A 27,010-nucleotide genomic window follows, 5' to 3' on the forward strand; every position below is an offset into this window, starting at 1 on the left:
TCACTGTGGCATCCAGTTTCTATTCACAAAGAAAAAGCTCCAGTCCATCTTTTAATTTTTTTGAAAAATTCCTGACATTACAGAACTAAACTGAAATGTATTAATATTCCACTCTTACATTTCCATGACAAACAGAAAAAAAAATTCATGAGCCAAAAAAAGGGGGGAGGGGAGAAGCTTATAAAACTAAATATGGATCTCAGCATTAACAGCTGAACAGAGAAAGGAATTAAAACGCTTTAATTAAAAAATCACGAGTGGATGATAAAGTGTGTAGAAACTGAAAATTTACAAACTATTTAAAACCTGGAATCGCTGACTGTTCAGAAACTACACAGATGGATCATGGGTGGTGGTGAACAGCAGAAAGGGATTATGGATGAATCTGCATTGTTCTAGCTGCTCCCCATGCCACCCGTCTCCGAGGAAAGCCTGTAACACAAAAAATAAACAACTCAAATTAGTTTTCTGAATGCCCAGCTGCACCTCACCTCCAAGAACTGTTAGCCTAGTTGGTGAGATGTGAAGGAGTACATAGTGTTTCAGTATCAAGGGAGACGTTTAAAGATTTGTTGGATTGGTACTTGGTACCAGGATCCTGTAACCCCTGCAATCCAAGCTTCCTGAGCCAAATTACCTCAGAACAGAAGGAAACAGACTCTGTTACCAACTGTGGGTGTTCTTCTAATGATGCTCTTTGGAATATTTGTGGGAGATGTTAAATGCTTTCCAAAAATATGCCACACACTAAAACCTCCTCTTACAGGGTCACAATACACAGAAGCAACTTTTCTTTCTTTACTGAGCTTATTTTAGCTCCTCCCAAGCTACTGATAGAAAGCAGCTTAGGAAACACTGATCTGAAAGTAGCTTCATGAGGCTAACGTTGAAACATCAAAAAAGGCTTCAGTCCTGGGGTTTTTTTTTTTTTTAGCACTGTGAAGGTTATTCCTATTAAGAAAATCCTAAACGCTAGGAGATGTTAAAAGAACAGCAAGTATAGTTTAAGTATGGGTCAAGAATTATACCCAACCCATAGTTTTCAGGACTTAAAGCAGAAGCCAACATGTTTCAACAACTCCCTAGTTCATTCTAGAAGCTCCGAAAACCTGTTGTTTCCTTAAGCTAAACTCTCCATCCAAACATACCCAGCTACGATGCCTTCTGTCTCAAAAATATCATTTGAGGTCCTGGAACCCAATTTTGGGCTCTGATGGAAAAGTAAGCATTTAGTCTGCTTCACTGATTACTGCACAGTCAGCAAGTCTTAGCTCCCACTTTGAACAGAACTATATGTGTAACAGTTTCAATTCCTAAATTTAGTTCATAAAAATCTTTAACTGTCATAACCTATTTGTGGTATCTAGTCAAAAGAAAATGAATGGTATTTTGTCATCTCCATCCCTTCCACAACAATGTAAAGCCAAAGGCTGGTCCGAAGGGGGGACGGGCGGGACGAGGACACCCAAGATCCAGGAAATAGGTCAACTACAAACTGTATTTAATTTTATATCTGAAATTGTATTTCTACCTCAGCATAAAGGGGAATAGTTCTTTAAGGGGGCTGATTCTTGCCAACATCAAAATAGGAGGACCTAGGGCAACATAAACTGTAAGCCCTGAACAAAAGAGTTTAGTGAGGAGTGAAGTTTTAGGAAAGGAGCTGCTGGAAACAGTTTAGATCTAGGACCCAAAGAAATCAAGTTCATGCAAGAAGGTGATGACACTCTAGCACCAAAAAGAACTCAAAGAACTATCCAGAATTTATACACACCCTAAGCATTGATTGAGGCAGGAGGTATAGAAGGGGCAAGAAGGGAAAAACCCAACCATAATCACACTAAGGACACTATGATAGAAGGACCACATGGGGGAGCCGAAAAGTTTTTAAAAATTGAACATCAAGTACCTTTGGTGGTGGCAGTCGACACCTTAAACCTCTGCTTCCTTCCCCACAATCCTCCTTTAGGGAATACTCATTAGGTAAAGAGGCCTTCTAATCAAGAACTAGATAAAATAAAAACCAGGTCTCTTGGGGGGGGGGGGGATGGTACCAGCAAAATTAAGTCGTAACTACAGAAAGAGCTTATGAAGGAAAAGCTGGACCATATGATAAAGGAGCAGCCAGCAACTAACAAGAAAAACTACCTGGACAGGTTTGCTCCTCTAGTCGTTCATGCAGACTTAGGGACAAGTTACTAATTCATAGGGCCAACCTAGGATTGAGGGACCACAACAGCATGAGATAATACATTGCAACACTTACAAGCAATTAGTTTTTTTTTTTAACACTGTAAACCAAATGGGATGTGTGTGTGCGTGCTGGGGGGGGGGGGGGGGCGGCGGATGGCAGGAATTTCTACACTAGTTCTCTAATGCCTTGCGAAGAACCATATACATTCAGGTTGAATTGAAGACTATCAGAGGCCTTCTGCCATCACACCTACAGCATTTCTGGTCTTTTGTGGAGACAGAACTGTGGTCCTTGGGATAAGGAAAATAAGGCTTCAGGGAGATTAAAAGTACACTTGAGGGAAAGTAAAGTTGTTACTGCCAACTAGTCACTCATGTGATCTGTGAACTTAAATTCTCCAAGGCTTTTTTTTTTTTAATCTGATAAGGGAATGGATTGGTGAGTTATAGCTGACCTTAAAGGTTCCAAATTTAGAATTCTCAATTCATGACAGGGCTGGTGGGAGACAGAAGGGTGGGCAGGGAATAGAAGGAAGCGTAAAGGGACTTAATCAGGGTTGGTTTAGGAGGACTGGAGAATCCTGTCAAATTCTGGATGATGTTACAGTTGCTTGTTCAAGATCTACCCAGTGTCAGAGGAAGAGGGGTTAATTCTCATTCAGAGGAACGCAGACAAAAGCCAGCAAACTTTATTGGACTTTTCCCAACTTGCCTCCTCATTCTAGGTAAAGAAGTAACTTCTTTATATGTATGTTCTGTAAAAGATCCTCAAAGTAACCACTAACCAGAGGAAACAAGCCTGGGATGGACACCCTTGTTACCTGCTATTGGCAAGGTAAGGGATTTCAGAAGTCAGAGAAACTGTTCTCACTAAAGAATCTTAATGGCAATTATGGAAGACCTTCAGGATTTAATCTGCTGCAGGCCCATCTCCTTTTGTGGGGAATGACAAAGGACGACAACTAAATTAACCAGGGATACAAACAAGCCCGAGTCAGTTTTATACAATCCCTAAATTGAGTAGCCACAGGTCACAAGCTCCCCACCCCTTTACCCTTCACAGCACACAATCAACTAAAGTTCTTACTGTGGCAACTTTATTACAGCTAGAAACACAAATCTGGCCAAGAAGGCCTGCTGATAACCATTAAATAATTAAAAAAAAAAAAAAGTTAACGGAGAAGCTTTTATTCATTAACACAGAGCCTAACACATTGTTATATTGCAATGCAGAATAAAGCTACAAAAAAGTAACAGAATGAAAAAGAAGAGCAAGAACTGTGGCTCCAGATAAAGAATTCAACAAGTCAGACTCTGAAACAGGCACTCCGATGAAATGGCCTAAACCTAGCCCCAGGTTACCATTGCCCCCACCCCCACCCTGTTATTCCCAAAATAGTAAAAAGGAAACGGTCACAAGCTCACAATTGTTTGGTTCTCACCAATGTTAACAAAGAAAAACAAAATAAACCAAGGAATACTTGAGGGGGTGCCTCAAGATATTCAATCAGTAGGGGGAGAATCTCTGTTTCTCGCCTTTCAGTTTGTTAGTTACACATGGCACGGCAGAGGTGGTGGTGGTGGTAGCTGAAGCCCCGGTACCCTTAGCAGCAGACACAACATTTAGAGCCAGGAGAGGGATGGGTTTCATGCCAAGCAGACTGGAGACACAAGGGGCGGTCGGAAGAGGGTTGGGGAGGCTGGAGGGTGCGTCGGAGGTCCCCGCTGTGGCGAGCGAGGGGGTGGTGGTGGAGGAGGAAGAAGAAGAAGAAGGGGTGGAGGGTTGAGAGAGGTTGATGCTGAGGTGATCAGGGATCGTGACGGAGGCTGCCTGGGAGGAGGGTTTAGCGTTTTCTAAACTGTAACAGAGGAAAAAAAGGAACAAAAAAAAAAGGGTGGGTGGAAGGGAAGACCACAAAAGGGAAAAAGTACAGGACAAAAACTGCTTGTTACCAGTTAAGTGCCTCTGGTTGCACATTAGGAAGACCTAACACCAACTTGTGATAAGCTACCTTTCTTTAAGTCTGTGTCCCACCCTCTAAAAATGTATACTTTGCCAAATTCCATTCCACGATGCTATTTAAAACTGCTATGGTGAAAGAAAAGCTGACAGACTGAGAAAAGAAATCACACAGAGCACACTTCCGTGTATCTGACACATGAATCCAACTCAGGAGTCAAAGGATTTCAAAGTAGAAAATGAAACAATACTTGTATCAATCTCCAAAGAACAAATGTCTCTCACCCACCAATCACTTGTGAAGCTGTGGAATATTATACAGAATTAGAAAATTTTCCCCCTAGCACTGAAGTTTGCTTCCATCTCCACAGCAAACTAACCAATATATCACGATGGGAAAGGACAAGAAACCAAAGTAGGTCACTAATTTCAAAACTTTAAAGAATGTAGCATTTTCAAAGAAAGATGCTGAGAACAGAAGTATAGATAAGAACTAGGAAAGCTTCATTTCTGGTAGGAGGAGGGGGTGAGAAAAAAAGCCTTTTGTTTTTGACTGATCATACTTCTAATAGAGACCTTACAGAACTGGAACATACTCCTGCACTGCTGAAAACCTCATTTAAAAATATAAAAATACGCCTCTATTCTTAAAATAAACTCTAAATAATAGTAATGACCTGGCAGCTCCCAAATGCCTGCATGTTTCTAAAGCAGAACTGCAGTATTTGCTGAGAACTATCTGGACAACCTGCCCCACAAGTTTAACTCTTTAAGGGCAGGGACCCTCCTCTTAAGATTCCATTTTGTTTACCGAAGTCCAGAGACCCTTACAATCCATAAAGCAGGGGATAAAGAAAGGACTCAGACTGACAGAATAAGAGCAGAAACACTCAGACTCCATTACTGAAAGCAGAGAAATCTTTCTTGCCTGGTAGTAAAACTAGTTTGCTTTTTGTATTCAAACTGGGCCAAGATGGGGAAGTGCAGAGTAAGCTTTGTGCATGTACAGTCTTGGCTTTGGTGTTAAATGAAGCTTTAAAAAGTTGTAACACAAATTCAGTTTGGACAGTTTCATTAAATAGGATGACTCTAAATAACCAGCCATTCAATAAAATAAGGATGATCCTGAAAAGAGTGACTGAATCAGGAAACTCTGGTGAAGTTCTGGTTCCTTCCAATGTAGACACTGACCCAGGTACAGGAGTCAAACAAACCGCTTCCATTTAAGCACTACCTGACAATATTCAGAGCAAGCCTATCCAAGCAGAAGAAAGCCATCTCCAGCTTCCAAGAACATGATTCTCGCCACTTAACTCCTCCCCATACCCCAATTAGAAACAAGACAACAAACCTTTCCAAACAGCCTATGCAGAAAGTTTACCACCATTTCACACTAAAATGTTAAGAATTTGATGTGCCTGGTAGCAGAAGAAAGCAGATCTAGACACAAAAAAGTCTTTTTCTACACAAATACTAGTAAGTACCTCAAGACATTAAAAGGCTTCAGGCAAAAGTCAAAACCACTGGGGAATTGATAAATTCTTAACCAGGAGATAAAAGACAATGGAATAAATACAAAGTCAGTGACTATAAATGTAATATGGACTTCATTTGTATGAATTCCTTTCCCCTGAACTCTTAACACCTTTTATGCGCAACAAAGACTGAACAGTTTTAACAGAGGTAAATGACAACTAGACAAAAATCTACAGAAAAAGGATGGCTAAGCCCCTTGGGCAATGGCTAACTGGCTTAGAATGTTAGTAAGCAATTAAAAACATGACTTAAGCACTTGTGCTGAGAAAGCAAGAAATATAAATGCCTTGTAGAATGCCCACTGGAATGGTCCTGCTACAACTATCTTGTGTGGTAACATCAGCTCGGTCTGGTAAAGAAAAATGAAACCTCAGAAGTCATTAAGGTATGAGATGGTGGGAAAAAAAAAAAAGAGAGAAAAGAAAGAAAGAAAACATACTAGACATTTCTGAAATATTCCCAAACCTAAGCCTCCCCTTTCCCACAAGCTGTGAACAATGGAACACATTTGCAATTTGAGAAAAATGGATGTTTTCAGAGTAAGTGGTAATGGTTGCTTCCCAGAAACTACCTTGCTGTCACACATTTTTCTTGTATCAATCAGGGCGTTTTGGAGACTAAACCCAATCAATGAAAGAAATACTGGTCTATGATACGTACAGCAAAAGACCTACATTTGGTTTTAAGTCACTATGGGTGCTCTAGTCAGAGCACTATTCTGCTAGTGAAGTCATACTCTTTCCACTCCTAAAAACAGCAAGTCAAATGCAAGCCTTCTGTCCCCCTCCCCCATACAATTTTATTACAATCTGGTTACTTTCTCTGCTACACTAAAAATGGATTAAAGTAGGGCTAGACTTAAACTTTATTGCCATCTCCACCCATCCCCACTCCCATCCCCCAAACACTCCCACATTTAGTAATACATTGTAGCTTTCCCCCAAACACACATTACTTGTGTTGCCACCAACAAGACAAAAAAGGCAGGGAGGGAACCCTTACCTGACATTGATTAGATATTGAGCCAGGCTAATGCTGGCAGCAGATCCAGTGATGGTAACCTGCCTATCAGTAGATCCTTCCACTGGGTTCGCAATTTTGATCTGCGCCCCAGACATCTGACGGATCTCATTGATTTTGGCGCCTTGGCGCCCGATTATGCAGCCAATCAACTTAAGGAAAAAAAACAAGGCACACCAAATTAAGAATTGCATGGCTAGGTCCAAGAATTCCATCCTACCCCTCCCAGCCTTTTATAGCTCCAGTCCACGATAATGAGAACAGAAACTACTATCTGCATTCTACACACTCTACTCACTCCTGATTTAAAAACTTGAGTTATAGACTGCATCTCAACTTGTGCCCTATTGTTTTGTCTGACCACTAACAGGTCAGAGCCAACTCTCAGCTGACTGACTCCTTAGCAGCATCAGCTTATTTCCTCAGGGTACTAACTAGACAAAATAAAACAGGCAACATCGTAACAAACCAGTTTATCATGGCAAGGGACAATAAAGGTCTCTAGTTTTTGGCAACAAAGATGCCAAATTCATCCTGCTATGATTACCATTTTAATACACCGGTAAGAATTCTGGCTAATTTCGAATGCTTTTCCTTCAGAAAAAAGTAAAAACTTGGGTCTCCATTCATACTGTCTGATACTGTACACTAATAACATGATACTGAACACATTTAATGTAGATAGTGAGACTGAGAAACTAGGTTATTATTTTATTATTCTCACAATTTAAACAGCCACATGTGGTTAGTGACTATTATGCTGGACAACACAGAACATTCAACTGCTGCTTTAAGTATAAGGCTTCAGATTATACAAGAAGCCAAGGCCAATGGGGTATTCCATCTGAAACAAAAAGGTTCTTTCTGCCTCATGAAACCTCAACACAATAGTGTTATCAATTTTCTCCATCAGTTTTTATTCAGATTCTACATACTTTAAAATTTTTAATTTGGGATCTTTTTAAAAAAACCCATTTTCTTCCCTAGGTCTTGTAAGTGGCATGACACTGCATCAACACTCTTTTTTATCCCATGAAACCCTATTAACTATACTTACATCGTTTGGAATGGTGAGTTCATGAGAAGTAGTCTGAGCAGATGCATCCAAACCTGCTAAAAGACAGAAGAGAGCAAGGAAGTTCAATGCAAAGCATACAAACCCCCCACTGATTTGCACATTAACCTAACAGAAGGAAACAAACTGGAAACCCAGCATTGGCTGTTGGGATTCATCACTAACTTGGAAGCCTCCAAAGAGGAAAGAGGGGGAAAGGGTACAGAAATAATGCTGGAAAGGTTCCTCTGTACACTCAGAAGAGCTGATTTCATGCCATTTCCTGCAAAGCCCAGCCTATTAGCATATAAGGGGATGGAAGCAAGGGACAAGGGAATGTAGTATACTCAAAAAGGACCAAAATCTAACCAAGTCCTTCTGCACTGCTCCCCTTTTCTGCTTAGGATTTCCTGCTGCTGTTGTGTTCCAATTTTATCTCACCTGATGCTCACTAGCACCAGTGCCAATATCATGCCTGTTACTGGGTACCATGGACTTTTGGCACACATGCAGAGTTGCTTTAAATATACCTGTATCAGATTAACACCTCCCCCAATCCTAACCTACACTTGAAGGTCAGAGAGAATGAAATGGCAGCCAGGTGAGGAAAGTTTATTTCTCCAGATTTATTCCCTGTCTTTTGCTCAATTGCTCAGTAATTTGTTCTGGTTTTTATTTTGTTTTCCAAAGAAAAAGAAAAAAATCCCATTAGCAAACACTCATACCCATCAATAACACTGACATCTGGACCCAACCAGGTCAGCTGGCTAACTCTCAAAGCTAGTCTTGCTCTCAGCTGTGGCTGCTAAACTCAACATTTTTAGAAGGGGGTTGGCCAGATCCATCAAGGGACCCTCAGGGGCACCAGGCCCACCCCTTTGCTCTCTCAGCTCCTTTCTGCCATGTGCATGTTGCTGGTATGTCATGGGCAGTGAAACAAGACTCCCACCAGTTTATTAATATAACAGTAGAATACTACAGATTTTTTTTTTTAATCATTACCCCAATAGCCTTTCACCTCTGGAGAGCTGGATTCAATGCCTGTTAAGATACAAGTGAAAATGAGTTTGGTGGTCTCATCCTAACCCTATCGGACAAGTTATTCCTTATACAGAAAAAAAAAACCCCAAAAACAAAACAAAACAAAAACAACTACACAATTTGGCACAAATGGATTCTCTACCCAGATCTGTGAATAGCTGGTGGAGAGAAAGGGGGTGCCAATCAGATCAAAGGGGCAGCAGTGAGGATGGGTTAGAAGAAATATCAGCCTACCCTTTGCCTGACAAGCATCCCCAGACCTCACCCCAAACCTTCCAGGGCCTTTTTTTATTTTATTTTTTATTAGAATAACTCACCCCAAATGAAAACCAAGTTAACAAACACATTACCTCTTTCAGTTTAGCGATAGAAGACAGGCAAGTTTAAACCAGCAGGATGCTGGGTAACGAAGTATGTTTTAAACAGATGTCAAACTGAGACCTTGGGGCTGGCCTCTGTCTTGCACTACACCTTACAGAAATAAACACTGAGGTATCCATACCACTGAATCCGGTGTTGCCATGCGTCATGGGAAAATGAGACTGTTGCATTGCCAACTGGTGCAGCTTGGTCAACTGCAGGGAGGAAACAGGAGAGGTTGGCATTAGAAGAGTAAGAGAGCCAGGGCTCACGCACATTCAAATTTGAAAATGCAGAGCTCCTGATCCCCAAAGTTGACTCTACTACTCAAACTACAACATAGGATGGGGCTTATACCACAATCCTGGGGATGGGGCAAAATATGAAGGTAAGGGTTAGAAATAGAAAGGGCACAGTAAAGAGAATGAATGCATTTTGGGTGTGTGAAAGAAAAGCAGCAGCACCTGCCCAACAACCATCCCCTTGTGGGCTACTTAATGAAGGTGTTTGCAGCCATTGCAACAGTTGCCCCAGGGACAAGCACAGACAGGCTAGGTAAACAAACTGTGCAGTGGTGCTAGGGAAACACACCATGCAGGGTTCTGTCATTATCAGGAGGGGGGAAGGAGATGAGGGGGCAGGGAGACTGCAAGGAGGAGAAAGATTAAAATGAAACCAAACTGGACTCAGCACCCCCTCACCAAAAGATTTCTACAGCTTTTCTTCTTCACCTATATATACACTACCCTGGCAGTTCTACAACAATCCCTCCTCAAGGCTACTTTCTCTCTTGGGCCAAACACTAACCAAGAACCAAACCCAAGTTCCCAAGTCTAATGCTCAGCACCTGAAAGAGTTAGTAATGATAGAGAAAAGTGCAGAAAGAAAATGCCCTTAAAGGAAATCTGAATACCAGCACTTTTAAGTAGGAGTTTTTAGTGGCAAGAAAGGTTTTATGGAGTTGAATTCCCAAATATTCAGCTTCTTATTCTTCCCTGTGTAAATAAGCCCCTTTTCCACCCCTCCAGATGCTTTTTAAATGGTCACCTCAAATTGAGGCGTACAGTACGCAAGGGCAAACCCAACCTCCCACTCCTCCCCCACAGAAAGGACTCCATGAAGAGATGCAGTCAGTCCACTGTCAATTTAGACTGTGCCCTGGAATAACAAATGATAATACACCACAGAACATTTCTTTTTTAGACACAGTAATCTGGAAAACAGGATAAAATAGAATCTAATAATTTGCTGGATTATAATTTCCAGTGATTATATTATCAGAAGGCAAACAAGGTGCTACTATGCCCTGATTACAGATTATTTAAGGGCCAAAAGATGGGGTTCACCTTGTGAGGAAAACAATACTCCATATGCTTAAGACCCAACTCACTTCTGCCTATGTGGAAGAAAGAGTGAGACAATTTTGGATGGGAAAGGGAACTTTTCAAAACAAGAAGTGAAAACAAAACTTACATCTGGCTGTGGAATGGCATACTGTCCTTGAATGGTATAGGCCTACAAAAGGAGGAAAACAGTTCCTATTAAATAAAACCAATCAGGGACAGCCACCCAGAGGGAGAGGGGGAGACAGATTTCAACTAGCCAGGAAGCCAGAGTTGAACTAAAGATGGGGGAGGCCACAGATTGAGGCAGTAGATGGTATCTCACAAATACAGTCAGATCTGAGTTGGCTTTCTTTGAAACCTAAATATGATGACTTATTCCAGGAGGCCTATGAAGGGAGCCAAGTTCCCTGCAATCAAAGGCAAAATACACATTTGTTTCTTAATGAAAAGGTGGGAAGTGGATTAAGGAATGCCTCGATTGACCAAGCCCCCTTTCTCCCTCTGTACAAGACAGCCTAGGAGGAAAATGGTCTCTTCCCTCAACCACCCCAACCCTTATGCCAATCATGGTGACATGAATGTTTGTAACTGCATAAACCTATACAGCATGTTCTATAACACTTCCCTTTCCCTATCTAATTTTTTTCTACATCTGCCTAAAGACCTTAAGTGCACTAGAAGCTAGTTTAATCCCTAACACTAGGGAGCTGATCACAGGAACACAAATAAATAAAATAAATCACTGTGTTCTAAATCCTGCACCTTCTCCCACCTCCCACTCCATAAAAGGCACTTGCAGCTCCCACTACACCCTCCTCCCCCCACACCATAACCTCCGAAAAGGGAGCTGGGTCTTCAGGGCAATGGGGTGGGGGACAAGGAGGAACAGGAAGGGAGGGGAAGGAGTGGCTGGTTAACAGGATGTGAAGCTTTTCACATCACAGTGGCCAGTACCCCCAAAAGTGCACCCAGGTGGGGGGTGGGAAGGTGAAAATGGGATAGGAAGAGTGGGAGATGGGGAAGAAGGGTTGAACAACAAAAAAAGGAAAAAAAAAAAAGGAAAAAAAAAAAGGAAAAAAAAGGAAAAAAAAAGAAAAAAAAGAGTTGGTGTTACCATCTGGTGGGCTACGCGGCCTGTGTGAAATGAGGTGGGGGGGGTCAGTCCAGGTCCCCGTGGACAGGTGGTGTCCACAGCACAAAAATCACCAGCGCCACTGGCCCCCCGCGTGTTGGCAGTCTCGGCTGAGGCGGAAGGATTGAGTGAGCCTTGGAGACTGAACATCCCCTCTCACCTCTAGAGGTGGTCCCTCCAGGTCAGGGTTGAGGCACATGGACGGGGTGGTGTGGGGAAAGCTCGCACTGTCGCTGCCTGTGCTGTACCTGTCCTGTGGATAAATAGAGGATTTCAGTCTCCAGGGCTGTCAATCCGGCACCTTGTCACCAGCATGAAATTCACACAAAAAAAGTTGTTTAATTTTTTCTTTTCCTTTAAAAAGGAGCTCACGACACAATTTGAAACGAGCTGCAATCAGTGAATTTAAAAAAAAAAAGTTACCTTGTGGCAGGTATCACACTGCACAATTGGGCTATTTTCAGTAAGAATGAAGGGGTGGGGCAACAGAGCTGATGCCAGCTACTGGTCACTGTGGGATTAAGTTGAACCCCTATAGAGCCCACTTTTGTCACAAAGGAACAAAAGATACAGGTCCATCTGTGGACGTTGCATAAATGGGTCCATTTAAAAAGGCCCGTGGGAATAATAAGGGCCACTCATGAAAGAAGCTGCAAGCCTTTAGAGGGTGGTCAACTGAATAAAGGGTGGGGGAGGGTGGGGGGAAGCAAAGAGGTAAGAAGGGGGAGGTGGAAAGAGGAGGAAAGGAAAGGGAAATGAAGAATTATAGAGAGAATTGCTGCTATGCAGCATGGGACTCTTTACAATCCCAAATGGGAGTGGAAGAATCCAGAAGAGCAGGAACATGGGAGTTCCTGGGGAGAAGGGAAAACTCCTAAGGCTAAGCCTCCTTGCTATACTATACTGACTCTGGGCCTTTGTTTATCCTGCCTGACTATCCAGACTATCGGAACCCTCTGACCAATCCAGTTTCTATAAAGCAAGGTACTAAACTGTCTCAAGGTAATACTGTGACATGATTAATTTCTTGTGAAAGCTCCCAGAAGCACATGACAAACTAAGTCCCCAAATTCTTGTTCAGTTTTATGCCAACTCAAAATAGAATGTGAATGGGATGGACTTCGTTTAGGCTTCCCCCAATTCAAACACAAGATGGAACTAATTAAGTGTGCTTGTAACAGGCCAGCCCCTCATTGGGAAAAGGCATTTTGAACAATGTACTTGCTTGCTTAGGCAGCCACCAAATTGAAGGTCACTATTTCAACCTGAACCCCAACATTTAAAAAACTGACCTACCTACTCCTCAAATACTAACAACAAAGCATAAAACTACCATGGGTCTAACCCGTGCTCGTCATAAAAATCTAACTTCAGAATAAACCATATGCCAAAGATCAAGAGTTTAGGTGGGTGAAGTAGAAAGAGGCCAAGGGGGTGCTTTGGTGTTCTTACTCTAACACCAAAGGTCATAGCACCACAGCCCAACATGCTCTCCCCCTTCTATTCTTGCACACTGAACCCTTACCCCGGGCTGGTTTCAGTTATGCCATGTGGGTTCAAACCAGCTTATGAGGTTAAGAGTCTGGGGGGAACAACACACTGGAGTTTGGGAGTGAAGGGGTAGGAGTAGGGGAGGTGAGGTGGGGGGGGAGGGGAAGTTTGTAGGACACTCAAGTTTAGGAACCCCCCAATTTTGAGACCACCATCCAGAATCTCCTTCAGAGGTCCAATTCTTTGCTACTTTTATTCAGACCTCTAACGAACACCCCACACATTAAAAAGCATGGATGGGGTGGGGGGGAAGGGAGAGAAGTAGTGACACCAAGGCAATTTAACCCTTTCTTCTAACCCAACCCACCTTAAATTACCAAGTAAATTACCTCTTCCGAGTGCCTACAAAACTCCCATTGCCTGCTAAAAATTAAGAGCTTGGCATTCAGAGCTTTCTCCAGTACAAAAAATAAAACTAAAAGCAGGTCAAACTATGGCCAGAGTATAGGTTTCAGCAAGCATGCAGAGTGGCCTGGTGTGCTGCTGGCAAAGTTTACATTTCAAATATAATCCTTGTTCATTGTAGCCCACCAATAAGAATTTTCTTACCTGACCACCTGCAAAGATGACTGGAGAACTGGACGGCTTGGGCCGGTACGGGATGGTCACGCCCTTCGGGGGGGACTGGGAGAGAGTCAGAGGGGAAAAAAACAAAAAGAGATAAGGTTTCAAAGCTGCTTCAGCTGTGTGGCTTAAGCTCACACAGGTCAGTTATATTAAAAACTGTATTAATTTCCATCCCCTCACCTACCAACGTTGTCTCTGGCTAGATCTAATCTCAAATCATCTGCAGTTATTTGCCTTTAAAGCAGTAAGATGGGTCCGTGGACTACACAGCTCACACTAATTCTCATCAAGGCAGATTCCCCTGTAATAATTTACGCATTATTTCCATGTTTTCAAATAAAACTAATGAACATGACAAACCTCTATGTGTATATATGAAGTTGGTAATTTAGGATCTTACATTTTGGCCTAAACAGGAAATGAAATAAAGTACACAAATATTATGCCTGTAGAAATATACACGGTAAGTAGTTCAAAGGCTCAATCAACATTTTCCTAAATTCTACTTGAAAATTCTTTTCTCACGAATATAGGAACATCTCAATGGCAGTTCTAAATGTTTTATTTTCCCTTAATTTTGCTATTCTTGTTTTAACTGGATAGCATATACTACCAGGACCCTCACAAGTTATTCATAAACACCATCACAGGTAAGTTTTTTTTCATATAGAAATATTTTGAATATAATCCTGTCTTAAAACATGGAAATTAATTTGAAGAATACGTCAAAGTTGCACATAGCCAAAATACTGTAATCCAAAAGGCAACTTAACTCAGTTTCTCTGGAACCCAGTTACATATTTTGTCCACTCAGACCAAGTAGTGAATCTTCCCCTACCAACCCTGCTAGAATTGCTGTAAACCAAAAGATCACGGCTGCTTAACAGTTTCTATTTTTGCTCAGACTGTAAGAAAAGTGGGGGGGGAGGGGGGGGATATGAACTCACGGAACCTCTTCCCCACCCCCACTGGAGGCTTCTAACAGCTTCACCTAATTCTAGTCTTACTAAATATAGATCAGTCTGTCTCCCTAGAATCACCCTCCCCCCATTCTCAGCATGAGCCTGAGGGCTTACCTCCAACATGACCACGCAGATCTGTTTCACACACTCAATGATGGATTGCGGAATGCCAGCAATAGTGATGGCCCGCTCAGTTGAGTTGGGGAGCATATCCCCTGCCACCTGGACCTGAGCCCCTGTACTCTTTGGGGTAGAAAGAAAATTTTTAAAAATCAGAGAAAAACGATTCATGCTCTTCCAATTCCCCAAGCAGTAATTCTGCAGCAGCGATACTTATCCCATTTCCTATTTTACCCTTTTTATCCTCCCTTCCCACTCTTCCCTTATTCCAGATAGGACTGTTTAATCACAGTTATAAATAAATTAGCCTCTGGAAGTCAGTAACAGCCTAAATTTAAGCTGCTCTCAAGAAAAAGGTCCTACTAGATAGTTTTCTTTCAGCTAATGACAGCTTCGTAAGCCATCAAAGTCCCCACAAATATCACCCACTTTTCATTCTTTTATTAAACAAATATTTATATAACGCCCCTTCTATGCACCAGGCACCATTCCAGGTTGCTTGGAATACATCAAACAAAACCAAAATCCCTGCTCTTCTGGCATGCACAATATGATCCCAAAAACTCCTTTAGAAGCCATTCAAATTTCATTCCAATATCCAATTTAGTAACTCCCAGATACTATTAAAAGCTTCCATAATTCAATGTAAATTCCAGCCTAAAAGGGAGCAGGATTACAACTACATCCTAATATACTTTCCTGTTTTCCCCTTGCTATTTAGGTGTTTGGCCAAGGAAAATATTTGCTATCATTCCATATCAAACTCTAATCTCTTCAGACACACAAAAAAAGCATATAGTCTCATGGAAAAGTTGCCAAATGAAAAATGGAAACAGATCATATGCAACAGAAATTCTGGTTAACCTTCTGTCTTACTGTTAAGACATACGAATTGTAAAAACAAAACCAAAAAACAAAAACAAAAACCATCCTACACATTATTTATATACACGTGTCAACTGTGTAATACTTTTCTTCCCAATACACAATTAAATCATAATCGTCTAGGACTACTACTCTGATAACAACCTTCATTGCAAACGTTAACTTTTCCAAACCATACTAAGAGCTATTAACAGAGAAAGCCACATTTAGAATAATTAACATTTTCAAGACGACAAAAGTCACCAACCTCTCGTATTTCCTTGATCTTGCAACCACCTTTCCCAATGAGAGAGCCACACTGACTAGCAGGGACCACCAGCCTCAGGGTTACTGGGGGTCTACTGGCAGCTGTGCTATTGGTCATAGAGCTGCTGATGTCCTTCAAAAAGAAATGAGAACACAAGAATCTAAGTTTAAGCAGATCCCTGGGACCCACAACTGCTGTAAAAGAACCGTTTAACCTTTTAAGGGACGTTTCAGTCATGATCTACCATCAACGAAAGTTCAAATATTACCCCCTCCACCCCCAAAACAACTATTTCCTTAAAGATAAAAATACCTATAAACTTCCTCTGATTATCCCTAAATACAGTTTGTTTCATGGAGGAAGAAAAGTGACTGTTTGTTTTGGAAATCAGAATTGACTGTAAAGGGAAACAATATCAAAGTCAAAATTAAAACATTCAGATGAAACAATGCAACCCCAAATTCAAATAACCAATTCTGTTCTCTTAGAAAAATTAGAAAGATTAAGCAAGTGTTTCTATTTGTTTTAATTTCTTGGTAAAATCACTATTATACAAACAATGAAACTGAGGCCAAGTACTCGTCCCAATCACATCTAAAAAGCTGTAGATTTGAAATTAAAAGACTGTATTGGCTCCAAAGCCCACTGTCTTTCCCATAATATGCTACTTCCAAAAAGTCATGGTTTTAACCTAGTTAAATTTAGCCCTCTGAAGATTAAGTGGTTTAAACATCACTTCTCAGCCTAATCTCTATGTAGTAGCTAGACCTGAAAAGTGCTTAAACATAAGCCCCTGAAGTCAAGGACATGTAAAAGTACGAATAAATTTTCTGAATGTTTTTTAAGCTTCAAGCTCTGGATTAGCAGGGCCTTGCAGGTCAAAAGATAACATTTCTGATCTTGGCCAGGATAAAATTTCAGGCACCATTAAGTATCCAACCACCAACCAAGCAGCAGCCAATAGCTCTCCTCTGCCTGTGGTGTCAAATGCATGATTAGCAGCATTACTGAAGAGGGGGAGGAGGCTGAAGACCTAGGGCAATGGTTGTAGAGTATCTGAAGGTTGAGGGATCTTGGTGAACAAAAGAAACAAAAACAAAACTTCCTTCTGCCAAAAAACTTCTGGCATTGATAATTTTCTTCTGAAAACCTATAAAACATATTCTCTTCCTCCAAGTATAGCTCTGACACAAAGTTATCAGACTGAATTTCTTAAAAATCCCAACTGCACCCAAGGTTGAAAGATATGTTATTCATGGCATGTATTAGTGTTCATCAGGGCACCTAACAAAAGCACATTTATTTAAGTTCATTCAACTATAAATTAGAGGACGTGAAGTTTACCAATGCAATACCATCATACCTTCAAAACTGGTCAAAAAATAAAAATAAAAAATGGGTTTTCACACTTTTTTTTTTTTACATTGAGTCCTCAGAAATAGTCAAGCTAGTCCTTTTAATGATTCAAGTGACTTACGGTTAAATTTTGGGAACACTGAAGAGGAGGTTTGTAAAGGACCCATTTACAGATTTATGATCCAGTCTGGCCTTCAATTTAGAAAGCTCTTAGAAAAATCACTAAGCTATCTAGAAGCACTTTAAAATGAAGATTCAGGGGGGGAATGAGTGAAAACGAACCTCTTCCAGTTTGTCAATGATCATAGCAAAGGCTTTGAAGATGGCATTAGTGGGTCCAGCCAAAGTGATAATTCTCTCAGGACAATTCCCTTCTGAGATGTTGATACGTGCACCACTCTGGATTAAAAACACAAAGCCAAGAGGTTAACAGACAAAAAGGTCTGAGCATATACAGATTACACAGCCCCTCCCAAATAAGATGACCAAGGAAGCTACCTATATGCATGATCTTAACACAAGCCAATTTCGGATTTCAAACATTGCTCATGTTTGCCCTCAACACTATAGAAGCTGCCTTAAAGCTTGAATGAATTGAGGCTTTCTGGAACTACATTTCCCAGCATATTATGTGATTACAAATAACCAGGCCAGAAAAACACCAGATAGGAGTATTGATTCCTTCTAATTGCTCATTAAATAAAAATTTTGCCTTTAAGGGCTTTTAACAACCCTTAAACTAGCCCCCCCATCCCAGCCCCCTATAACTCACCTCCTCACGCATCTTCTTAACTGATTCTCCTTTCTGTAAAAGGAAAAGTCAAGAATGAGCTCCAACTGCTGTTTCAACCAAGACTAACTAAATAGTAATTAGAGTTGAAGTGACACAGTCTTACCTTTCCGATGATACTGCCAACTTCCTGCAATGGAGAAAACTAGCGTCAAATAAGAGGAAACTCAGTGTTCATATTAAAAAGGAATTTTTAACTGTCCAAAACAATGGAAAAACTCAGATTTATTAGAAAGAGGAGTAGGGAGGCTTACTCTCTTCTTTGCTCAAAACATAACTGAAGGTACCGAAGAATACTGAAGGAATAATGATTCAGAAATAATCAAATGCTATTCTGTGTTTAACATAACTTATTTTTTGAAGTACCAAATCTGTATAGTTTCCCAAAATTGTCTTGGCAGAGGTTACCTATTTATCACAAGCTACACCAACCTCGATGAGGAAAATCTTATTATCCAGGTATGAGAGTCTTTGGCTCCATCCTCTAGTTAAGCCTTTCCTGCTCAGTGGAGCTTCCTACTAAAGTCTGTCCATTTTCCCACTACACTCTCATCTACTCTGATAGAGAAGACTGCTAAAGCCAGATGCCCCACAGTGCTAATCTGATGAGCTCCAAGATGCATGCCCTCTCTTCCTGGCCTCTCCCCGAGCAGTTACTATGACCCAATTTCCCAAGCTGGTGCATACCTTTCCATGCATAAGTAGCCGGATGGTGAGAGTGACATTTAATCCACCTTCAATCACACCGGTGTCCATGTCGAGCAGTGTTCTGGGGAGCTGGACTTTGAGTGGTCAAGTCTTTGGTCACTGGTGGGGGTGAAGCCAAAAACTGAAATGCAAACATGACCAAAATCAGAGGGGGAAAACAATAGGAGAAATAGTTCCCAGAGTCACTTTCACTGTTACAAATGTTTTTTGACTCTTTTCCTTATATGACAGCCTATCCATTGGGAAGCTTGTATACACCCAGCACAACTGCACTAATGACAACCATTTATAGCTCAGGTTCTGATAGAGTATGCAAAGAGACTCTCCAGTCTGCTGTCCTTAATGGTAAGGTTTCCGCTGACTCTGAGGAGGAGGAAGATTCCTTCAATCCGCAATGGTTGCAAAGGAACTGCTGAACGTGTACCAGTTGTCCTTCAACAGAATAAGATTCGACAGGATACAGAAACACCTGGAAATCATGAGGGCAGACCTCAAACTAATCAACTACAGACAGACAGATGACCTTTTGCTTCCCTGTTAAGTAGCACGCTCAGGTTGAGAGCAAGGGACACATTAAGTTTTCTTACTTGCAGCAATTTCTAGATAAAAAAAAAAATTTAGAGGTAGCTCACATTACAATTTCAAATGTTGATAGATGACACCAAATAATTTTAATAAGATTTAAATCAACAACCTCACTGAAAATGGCACTATCTGAAAAGCCTTCTATGAAGGCTGGGATTCCATATTCCCCTTTGGGAAAAGGCTCAATACATTAAGTACATCCTGAGTCCTTTCTCCCATCCCCTCTCCTGACCCAACTTGATAATCACTCATATTTGAAAATCTGCCTTGCTTCTGCGTATTAATCTTTGTTACCACTCCACCTTTATTCAAATCTATTAAATCTTAAATTTTCTTCCAAAGAAAACAATGAAAATAAAACTACTGCTAAATATTTATTGTATAGTTGTCTTAAGCAACAGCAGGAATAAACCTTTCCTACAGAGAAAGCTCTTTCCCCACCCATCATCTGAAACAATATTCCTAACATTTCTGTCTTGGAATAACTAACCAAACGTAGAAAGGGAATTTGTTTGTGAATATACCTTTTCCTATGATACTTCCTTAGGACCTAATAGCATTAGCTTTAAAAAGGTTCTCCAAAGTTGATAAATTTCACCAGTGACATTTTTAGTAACCATCCTTTCAAAAGTCAACATCAATGATCTCTCCTTCAGCTAAGTTTCCCCCTTCACAAACCAGCCACTGTTTTAGCTTTGTTCCAACACAAAGCCCATCCCCTAAACACTTAAAATGTTTAAGTTGCTGCCAGATCATTCTGTATATGGCGAACTGCCTTGTGGTTACCTCCAAAATATGATTATTAAAAAGACAGACTTTGCATCCCCAAGGCACCTCATTGCCCCATTGTCAAAATAGAATTGTTGGCAAAATCCCAGAATTCAACACTTTTCACTCAGGGAAAAACAAGAGTGCTGGGGGGGGGGGGGGGGGGCGAGGGAGACCGTTACGTCTTTAAGAATGACTTTTTAATAAGCTATGGCTAAAAAAAAAAAAAAAAAAACTGGCAGTTTAACTCTTTATCCCCACTCAAATGTAACTGGAATCACTTTCAAATACCACAGTAACACAAGTTCAAAAGAGCAGGAACACTGAAAAACCTATTAGAAAGCCATTTCTTGATTAAGGCACAGACGTGCATTTCTAACTCCAAACATCCAAGAATCCCTGTCATTTCTCTCCCGCCTAGGTTAATATAAATGTACCCAATCCCAGAAATCCAGCTGTTAATCCTGCAGTCCATTACCCCTTCTCCTATAAATAGCTCGGCCTGGGTCTATACCGGCAGGCATTTTGTAATTTCAAAATTCGTTACCCCGAGAAAACGTCCTGAATAACTCGGTAACTGGGAGCCTGTTTACCCTTTCTTTAACTCCGCAGCCCCCCTCCCCTCGGTCATCCAAGCATTTTCCAATTAAAAAATGCCCCCCCCATCCCTCCACTAGAAAAGAGAGAAGGGAAAAAAAATAAACGGTTCGGTCGGGGGGGGGCGCTGCGATCCAGGGGGAGGGGCCGGGCTAGTAGCGCCTCCTCGTGTGGCTGCGCCAGCGCCTGACCCCCGCGGGGAGCCGCGCTCACCCGCCCGGCCAGCAAGCCGGCCATCGCCTCCCCCAACCCCCTTCAACCAACAAATCCACCGCCGCCCCCCCTACCGCGCGCGCGCCCTCCTTGACTCCTGCGCAGCCGCCACCGGGAAAAGGCGGGGGGAGGGGGGTAGGCCTTGCGCGAGGCCTACTAGGCCGCGTCTGAGCCAGGGCCTCGCGTGAATGGCCGGCCAGGCAGACTGAGGGGGTAGGCGCTCACGCGGTACTACGCGAGGCCGGGGCTCGTGACGAGGACCGGAGCCCGCAGAGAAAGATGGCAAGAGTGGAAAGAAAGCTATAGCCGGGGGCGGAGGGAGAATTTTGAAGCTTACCTGCAGGCGCGAGGCGACTGAGGGGAAAAGGGGAGCGGGCGGGAAGGGGAAGGGCGGGAGGCCGGGGGCGGAACAATAGGGGCGGGCGGGAAGGCGAGGGGGGCCCCGCGGGCGGGCGGAGGAGGAAGGGGGGGGTGGAGGAGGAGGAGGAGGAAGGGGGAAAGAGACCCCGGGGCGGGTGGAGGGCGGCGGAGGGCGGGCGGGCGGGCGGAGGGCGGGCGGGCGGGAGAGGGCGCAGGCTGCGGCTGCTCCGGCTGCTGCCTCTGCTGGTCTGGGAGGGGGACGGGGCGGAGCGGCCCGCTTTCAACCCCGCGCACCCTCCGACCCCGGAAGCGCTAACCGCCCCGGGGGCCGGCGAGGCGACTGCGTCGTCCAAACCTTCCCCACGCAATGCGGACGGCCTCCCTACAGCCTAGAGCGGCTCCGTGGACAGCGTCGGCACCAACGAGACAATACCTTGTAGCCGATGGCTAAGTCTATGATAGAGCGGCAGCGTAAGAACAGGGAGGAAGTTAGTGGCCCCTAGCGGAAAGATTGGAAATCCCAGGCGTGCGTACGGAGAGAGTTGGCAGTCGCCATGGATAAAGGGAGACAAGAGGGAAAAGGGATGGGTGAAGAGAATGAGAAGAGACGGGAAAAACCCAGTAGTCTATGGTGATACTTAAATAAAAGAAAGATTAAAAAAAACTAATTTGCCACATTGAAGGCAACTTTTACACTAGTTCCTTACTCTGAAAATTAGTAACTAAAAGCAAAGCATTAAGCATTTACTCTCTCTTAGGAAGAATGTAATTCATCCGTTAAGGGAAAACTCTTTTAAGAGTTCCATTTAATAAATGTAGAAAGAATGAAAGAGTTAGAAAATCACCATTCATTCTGCAACCCAAAATGAAATAATTCATTCAGGCCAGTCTCATCAAACATCAAAACTTTAAGTGAAAAGCTGTTAGGGGAGCAGGATATTATGGGGCCAAATATCACCACACACATAATTGACAAATCGCACGGGGGGGGGGGGGGGGGGGGGAGGGGAAGTAATCTAAAACGGAGGTATCTGATAATCACCATCTTATTCAAGTGATCAAACTTTGTATCACTAATCGCAGGATACCCGTTGACATTATGTGGTCCTTGATGAGATACAATAAATACATAGCATTATCTATTAAATATTCTTGTCAAAAGCGCTTAATCTAATCAACCTTTACCACTAATTTGCAACATACAGAAAATGTATGAGGAATAAAGGAGTAAGTTATATACCTCACACTGCAAAAAGATAATCAGCAAATTCAGAATGTTGGACAGTTTGCAAGACAACTACCTCAGGTTCTTTAATAAGGCAATGTAATAGAAAAGAAGGAGGAAGAGGTGAAAGAAAAGAAATTTAAAAGGAAATAACAAATGTAAGGTATGGATCAGATCTTGTTTGTTTGCTTGTTTTTAAATAGCTACATAAGACATTTTGGGGACAACTGAGGAAATTCAAACAAACTGAATATTAGCTAATATTAGGAAGTATTTTTAATCTTCTTGAGTGTGATCATGGAATTGTGGTTATGTAGGAGAAATGCTGTTTAGAAGGTGCATGATGAAGTATTTATTGAGCATGGGTCATGATGTATGCAACAGACTTTCAAATTGAAGCAAATATGGGAAAATGTTACCAATTGTTTAGTATGAGTGGTAGGTTTATGGATAATCACTGTACTGTTTGTAAACTTTTAAGAGATAATTTTTATAATAAAAATTGGAAACAATATGACATGGAATGGAACAAGATTGGCAAAATGTTGATAATTACTGAGGCTAGGTGATGGGAATATAGGAGTTCATTAAACTGCTTTCTCTGTGTATGTCTGTAAATTTCCATGTTAAAACTTTCTATGAAAAACAAAACAAAACAGAGAAGAGCTCTGGCAGGGAATAAGACAAAATAAGAAAAGGAAATAAGAGAGAGCAAACCTCGTTCAAGTCCTTTAGATGTCAGTTCTGGCCTTAATATTAGTAAGTTTATTTTATTGGGCAACCCCAATTCAATGGAGTCATCTGAAGAAGAACAGCCTTCCAAAGTGGAAAATACAGCTTGGGTATTCCAGTGCCTTGGGGGCGGGGGACATTAGAAACAATGTGAGATAGAAATAAAAAGAAGTGGGGAGCCTGGGTGGCACAACTGGTTAAGCGTCAGGTCATGATCTCACAGTTTGTGAGTTCGAGCTCTATGTCGGGCTCACTGCTGTAGGCACAGAGTCAGCTTCAGATCCTCTATTCCCCTCTGTCTCTGTCCCTCCCCTGCTCTCGCTCAGGCTCTCTCTCTCAAAAATAAATAAGACATTTGGGGCGCCTGGGTGGCGCAGTCGGTTAAGCGTCCGACTTCAGCCAGGTCACGATCTCGCGCTCCGTGAGTTCGAGCCCCGCGTCGGGCTCTGGGCTGATGGCTCAGAGCCTGGAGCCTGTTTCCGATTCTGTGTCTCCCTCTATCTCTGCCCCTCCCCCGCTCATGCTCTGTCTCTCTCTGTCCCCAAAATAAATAAACGTTGAAAAAAAAATTAAAAAAAATAAATAAATAAAACATTTAAAGAAAGGAAATAAAAAGAAGTCTGTACTTGCAAAGGCAAGGGGCAGACCAAATACTGAGAGGAAAGGAAAACAAGAAAATGTTAGGACATAACATTTCAAAAAAAAATTTTTTTTAAGTTTTATTCATTTAAGTAATCTCTACATCCAGTGTGGGGCTTAAACTCACAATCCCAAGATCAAGAGTCACATGCTATTCCAACTGAGCCAGCCAGGTTCCCAGGACAGTAACATTTCAAATCAAACTAAGGAACAGGCTTACTGAGAGGCCCAGGCAGAAGGTCAGATTAACCTCAAGATTTTGCATTAGGGTCATTTATATTCCAGGGACCCTGTGAGCTGGGGTGAAAGTGAGTGGCTATTCAAGCAGTCATCTCTGATGTGGAAGGCAAAACAAAGATCAAATACAAGTTGATAAAATAACATCATCCTTAGTATGGCTTCTCCTAGGACTGGGCAACAGTTGCAGTCAGCTTTGAAAGAGAAAGATGAGATGCATTTAATGGCAATACCTAATAATTTTACAAATCAATAATTTTCTCTCAGAAAGGGAAAGAAGAGAGTGAGTTTGCCTTGAGCTACAAAACGACCTGATATAGGCAGATGATTCCAAAAAGACAGCAAATTAAAGACTCATCCCATGACTGGCAATCCCCCAAAGCTAAAGTGACAATTTTTTTACTATTTTTTTTAATGTTTATTTTTTGAGACAGAGAGACAGAGACAGAGCGTGAGCAGGGGAGGGGCAGAGATAGAAGGAGACACAGAATCCGAAGCAGGCTCCAGGCTCTTAGTTGTCAGCACAGAGCCCAACAAGGGGCACGAACTCATGAACCGTGAGATCATGACCTGAGCTGGAGTCAGACACTTAACCGAATGAGCCGCCCAGGCGCCCCTAAAGTGTCAATGTGTATTTTATTTTTTTAAAGAGATTTTTAAAATGATTTTTTAAAAATATTTATCTTTGAGAGAAAGAGCATGAGTGGGGAAGGGGCAGAGAGCAAAGGAGACAGAGGATTCGAAGTGGGCTCTGCACTGAGAGCAGAGAGCCTCATGCGGAGCTCAAACCCATGAACCATGAGATCATGACCTGAGCCAAAGTAGAATGCTTAACCAACTGAGCCACCCAGGTGGCCCTCAATTTGTATTTTAGATCTCATGGGTTTCCTATCCTTTCCCATTGTCAATTGTGTGGAAACCTTGCTATACTTTGTTTATAGTAGGAAGGGAATGGCAGAATCCCAGATTCCCCTGGTGGACACAAGGTGGTGAAGTCATAAGATAAACACATTTGAGAACCACCATCTTTAGTGCTTTATATCATTGCACAAAACATGGCGCAAACCCAATGCTCTCAGGGGACAGGCAAGTTATGTAATTGGGAGAAAGAAGGCAACAGGAAGTTGCAATGAGAAGACTGGAGTGCACAGGATCCACCTATAAGGAATGACCACTACTCGAGGCCAGATTTTCTGCCTTCAGGAATGAGGACCCACTGTTGCTAGACTTTCTAGCTTGAAATCTAAATCTTTATTGAAAATGTCTGGGGACACCTGGGTGGTTCAGTCTGTAGAATATCCAACTCTTGATCTCAGAGTTGTGAGATCAAGCCCTACGTTGGGCATGGAGCCTACTTGGGGGGTGGGGGAGAGTCTGATATTTAGCACGGAATGGGCTCTCCACAAAAAGAAAAAGAAAAAGAGACAGACAGACAGACGGATGGACAGACTCATAGCCAGATATAGCCATGGGCATCTGACTTTTCAACCTCAGTTGTTTTTGCTTTTTGTTTTGTTTTGTTTTAGTTTATTTTGAGAGAGAGAGAGTGCAGGAGGAGCAGAGAGAAAGGGAGAGAAAGAGAATCCCAAGCAGGCTCAGCACAGTCAGTGTGAGCCCGACGTGGGACTCAAACTCTACGAACCTTGAGATCATGAGCTGAGCTGAAATCAAGAGTCGGACACTCAACTGACTGAGCCACCCAGGCATCTCTCAACCTCGGTTTAAGATAAATGTACCAAAATGTTCACTGTAGCAGTTAAGTGTATAGCAAGACTGGAAGCAATATAAAATCCCAACAATAAAAGATTGGATAAATTGGTGTTAAAAACAAGGTTGTATTCACTAGCACACTTCCACACATGCATGCACATATACACAGATGGAATCAACTCCGAGACAGACGGTTAAATGAGAAAAAGTTAGGTCCAAAAGAGGGCATAGAGTATGCTCCCATATAAAGTGGGGAGGAGGAAAATAGGAATGATGTAATAAAAGGGGGGCACTTGACTGTACACAGAATAGCTCTGGAAGTTTACAGAAGTATCTGGTAGTTGTGATTGGCTCTTTCTCTGAGAAGAAAGGAGAATCTTTTCACTCAATTTCCTATTAAAAATGTTACAATCTGGGGGCACCTGGGTGGGTCAGTTGGTTAAGTATCCAACTTCAGCTCAGGTCACTGTTTGTGGGTTTGTGAGTTTAAGCCCTGTATTTGGCTCTGTGCTCTCTGTGCTCTCAGCGTGGAGCCTGCTTTAGACACTCCGTGCCCCTCTCTCTCTTTGCCCTCCCTGCTCACACACTCTCTCTCAAAAACAAATAAACATTTTTCCAAAAATGTTACAATCTGGGGGCCCTGGCTGGCTCAGTTGGTGGGGCATGCAACTTTTGATCTCTGGGTCATGAGTTCCGGTCCCAGGCTGGGCATAGAAGTTACTTTAAAAAAATAAATCAATTTTAAAAGATAAAACAAAAAAGTTACAATCTTTTTCTCAAGTACATGTATTGCTTTCAGCTTTTAAAAAGTTAGTAATGAGGCACCTGGGTGGCTCAGTCGGTTGAGCGTCCGACTTCAGCTCAGGTCACAATCTCGCGGTCCGTGAGTTCGAGCCCCGCATCAGGCTCTGGGCTGATGGCTCGGAGCCTGGAGCCTGTTTCCGATTCTGTGTCTCCCTCTCTCTCTGCCCCTCCCCCATTCATGCTCTATCGCTCTCTGTCTCAAAAATAAATAAATGTTAAAAAATTTTTTTTTTTTTTAAATAAAGTTAGTAAATTTGGGGGGCACCTCAGTGGCTCAGTCAGTTAAGCATCCAACTCCTGATTTCGGCTTAG

General features: G+C 42.3%; 2 protein-coding genes and 1 long non-coding RNA gene across 26 annotated transcripts in view; 1 reads left to right on the forward strand and 2 right to left on the reverse strand.

The window, feature by feature from the left end:
* On the reverse strand, positions 1–18,947 carry PCBP2 (poly(rC) binding protein 2). Of its 24 annotated transcripts, none has more exons than XM_086713257.1 (14): positions 18,808–18,947; positions 18,227–18,250; positions 18,103–18,135; positions 17,613–17,729; positions 15,975–16,106; positions 14,837–14,965; positions 13,743–13,817; positions 11,803–11,895; positions 10,638–10,679; positions 9,307–9,379; positions 8,766–8,804; positions 7,767–7,819; positions 6,692–6,861; positions 1–432 (listed from the first exon to the last, which is right to left on the reverse strand). In XM_086713257.1, the coding sequence occupies exons 1-14, from the start codon at positions 18,874–18,876 to the stop codon at positions 396–398; spliced, it is 1,086 nt and encodes a 361-aa protein (XP_086569383.1). In that variant the 5' UTR covers positions 18,877–18,947; the 3' UTR covers positions 1–395. The 24 variants fall into 24 exon arrangements, with proteins under 24 accessions (XP_086569383.1, XP_086569382.1, XP_086569381.1 ...); XM_086713256.1 differs by having other exon boundaries at positions 7,767–7,822; XM_086713255.1 differs by having other exon boundaries at positions 13,743–13,829.
* On the forward strand, positions 2,340–3,612 carry LOC147579143 (uncharacterized). Its single transcript, XR_015253605.1, has 2 exons — positions 2,340–3,028; positions 3,427–3,612. It is a non-coding gene; the product is annotated as an uncharacterized LOC147579143 (long non-coding RNA).
* Positions 18,815–27,010, reverse strand: part of PRR13 (proline rich 13) — a 14,802-nt gene continuing 6,606 nt past the window's right edge. Inside the window, exon 4 of the mRNA XM_086713262.1 lies at positions 18,815–18,949. Coding sequence (XP_086569388.1) covers positions 18,857–18,949 — 93 coding nt within the window. The 3' untranslated portion in view covers positions 18,815–18,856. The remainder of the gene's footprint in view (positions 18,950–27,010) is intronic.

Source organism: Puma concolor, chromosome B4 (assembly GCF_028749965.1).
Source record: "Puma concolor isolate L17-30 chromosome B4, mPumCon1.1.hap2, whole genome shotgun sequence".
Taxonomy (NCBI): Eukaryota; Metazoa; Chordata; class Mammalia; order Carnivora; family Felidae; genus Puma; species Puma concolor.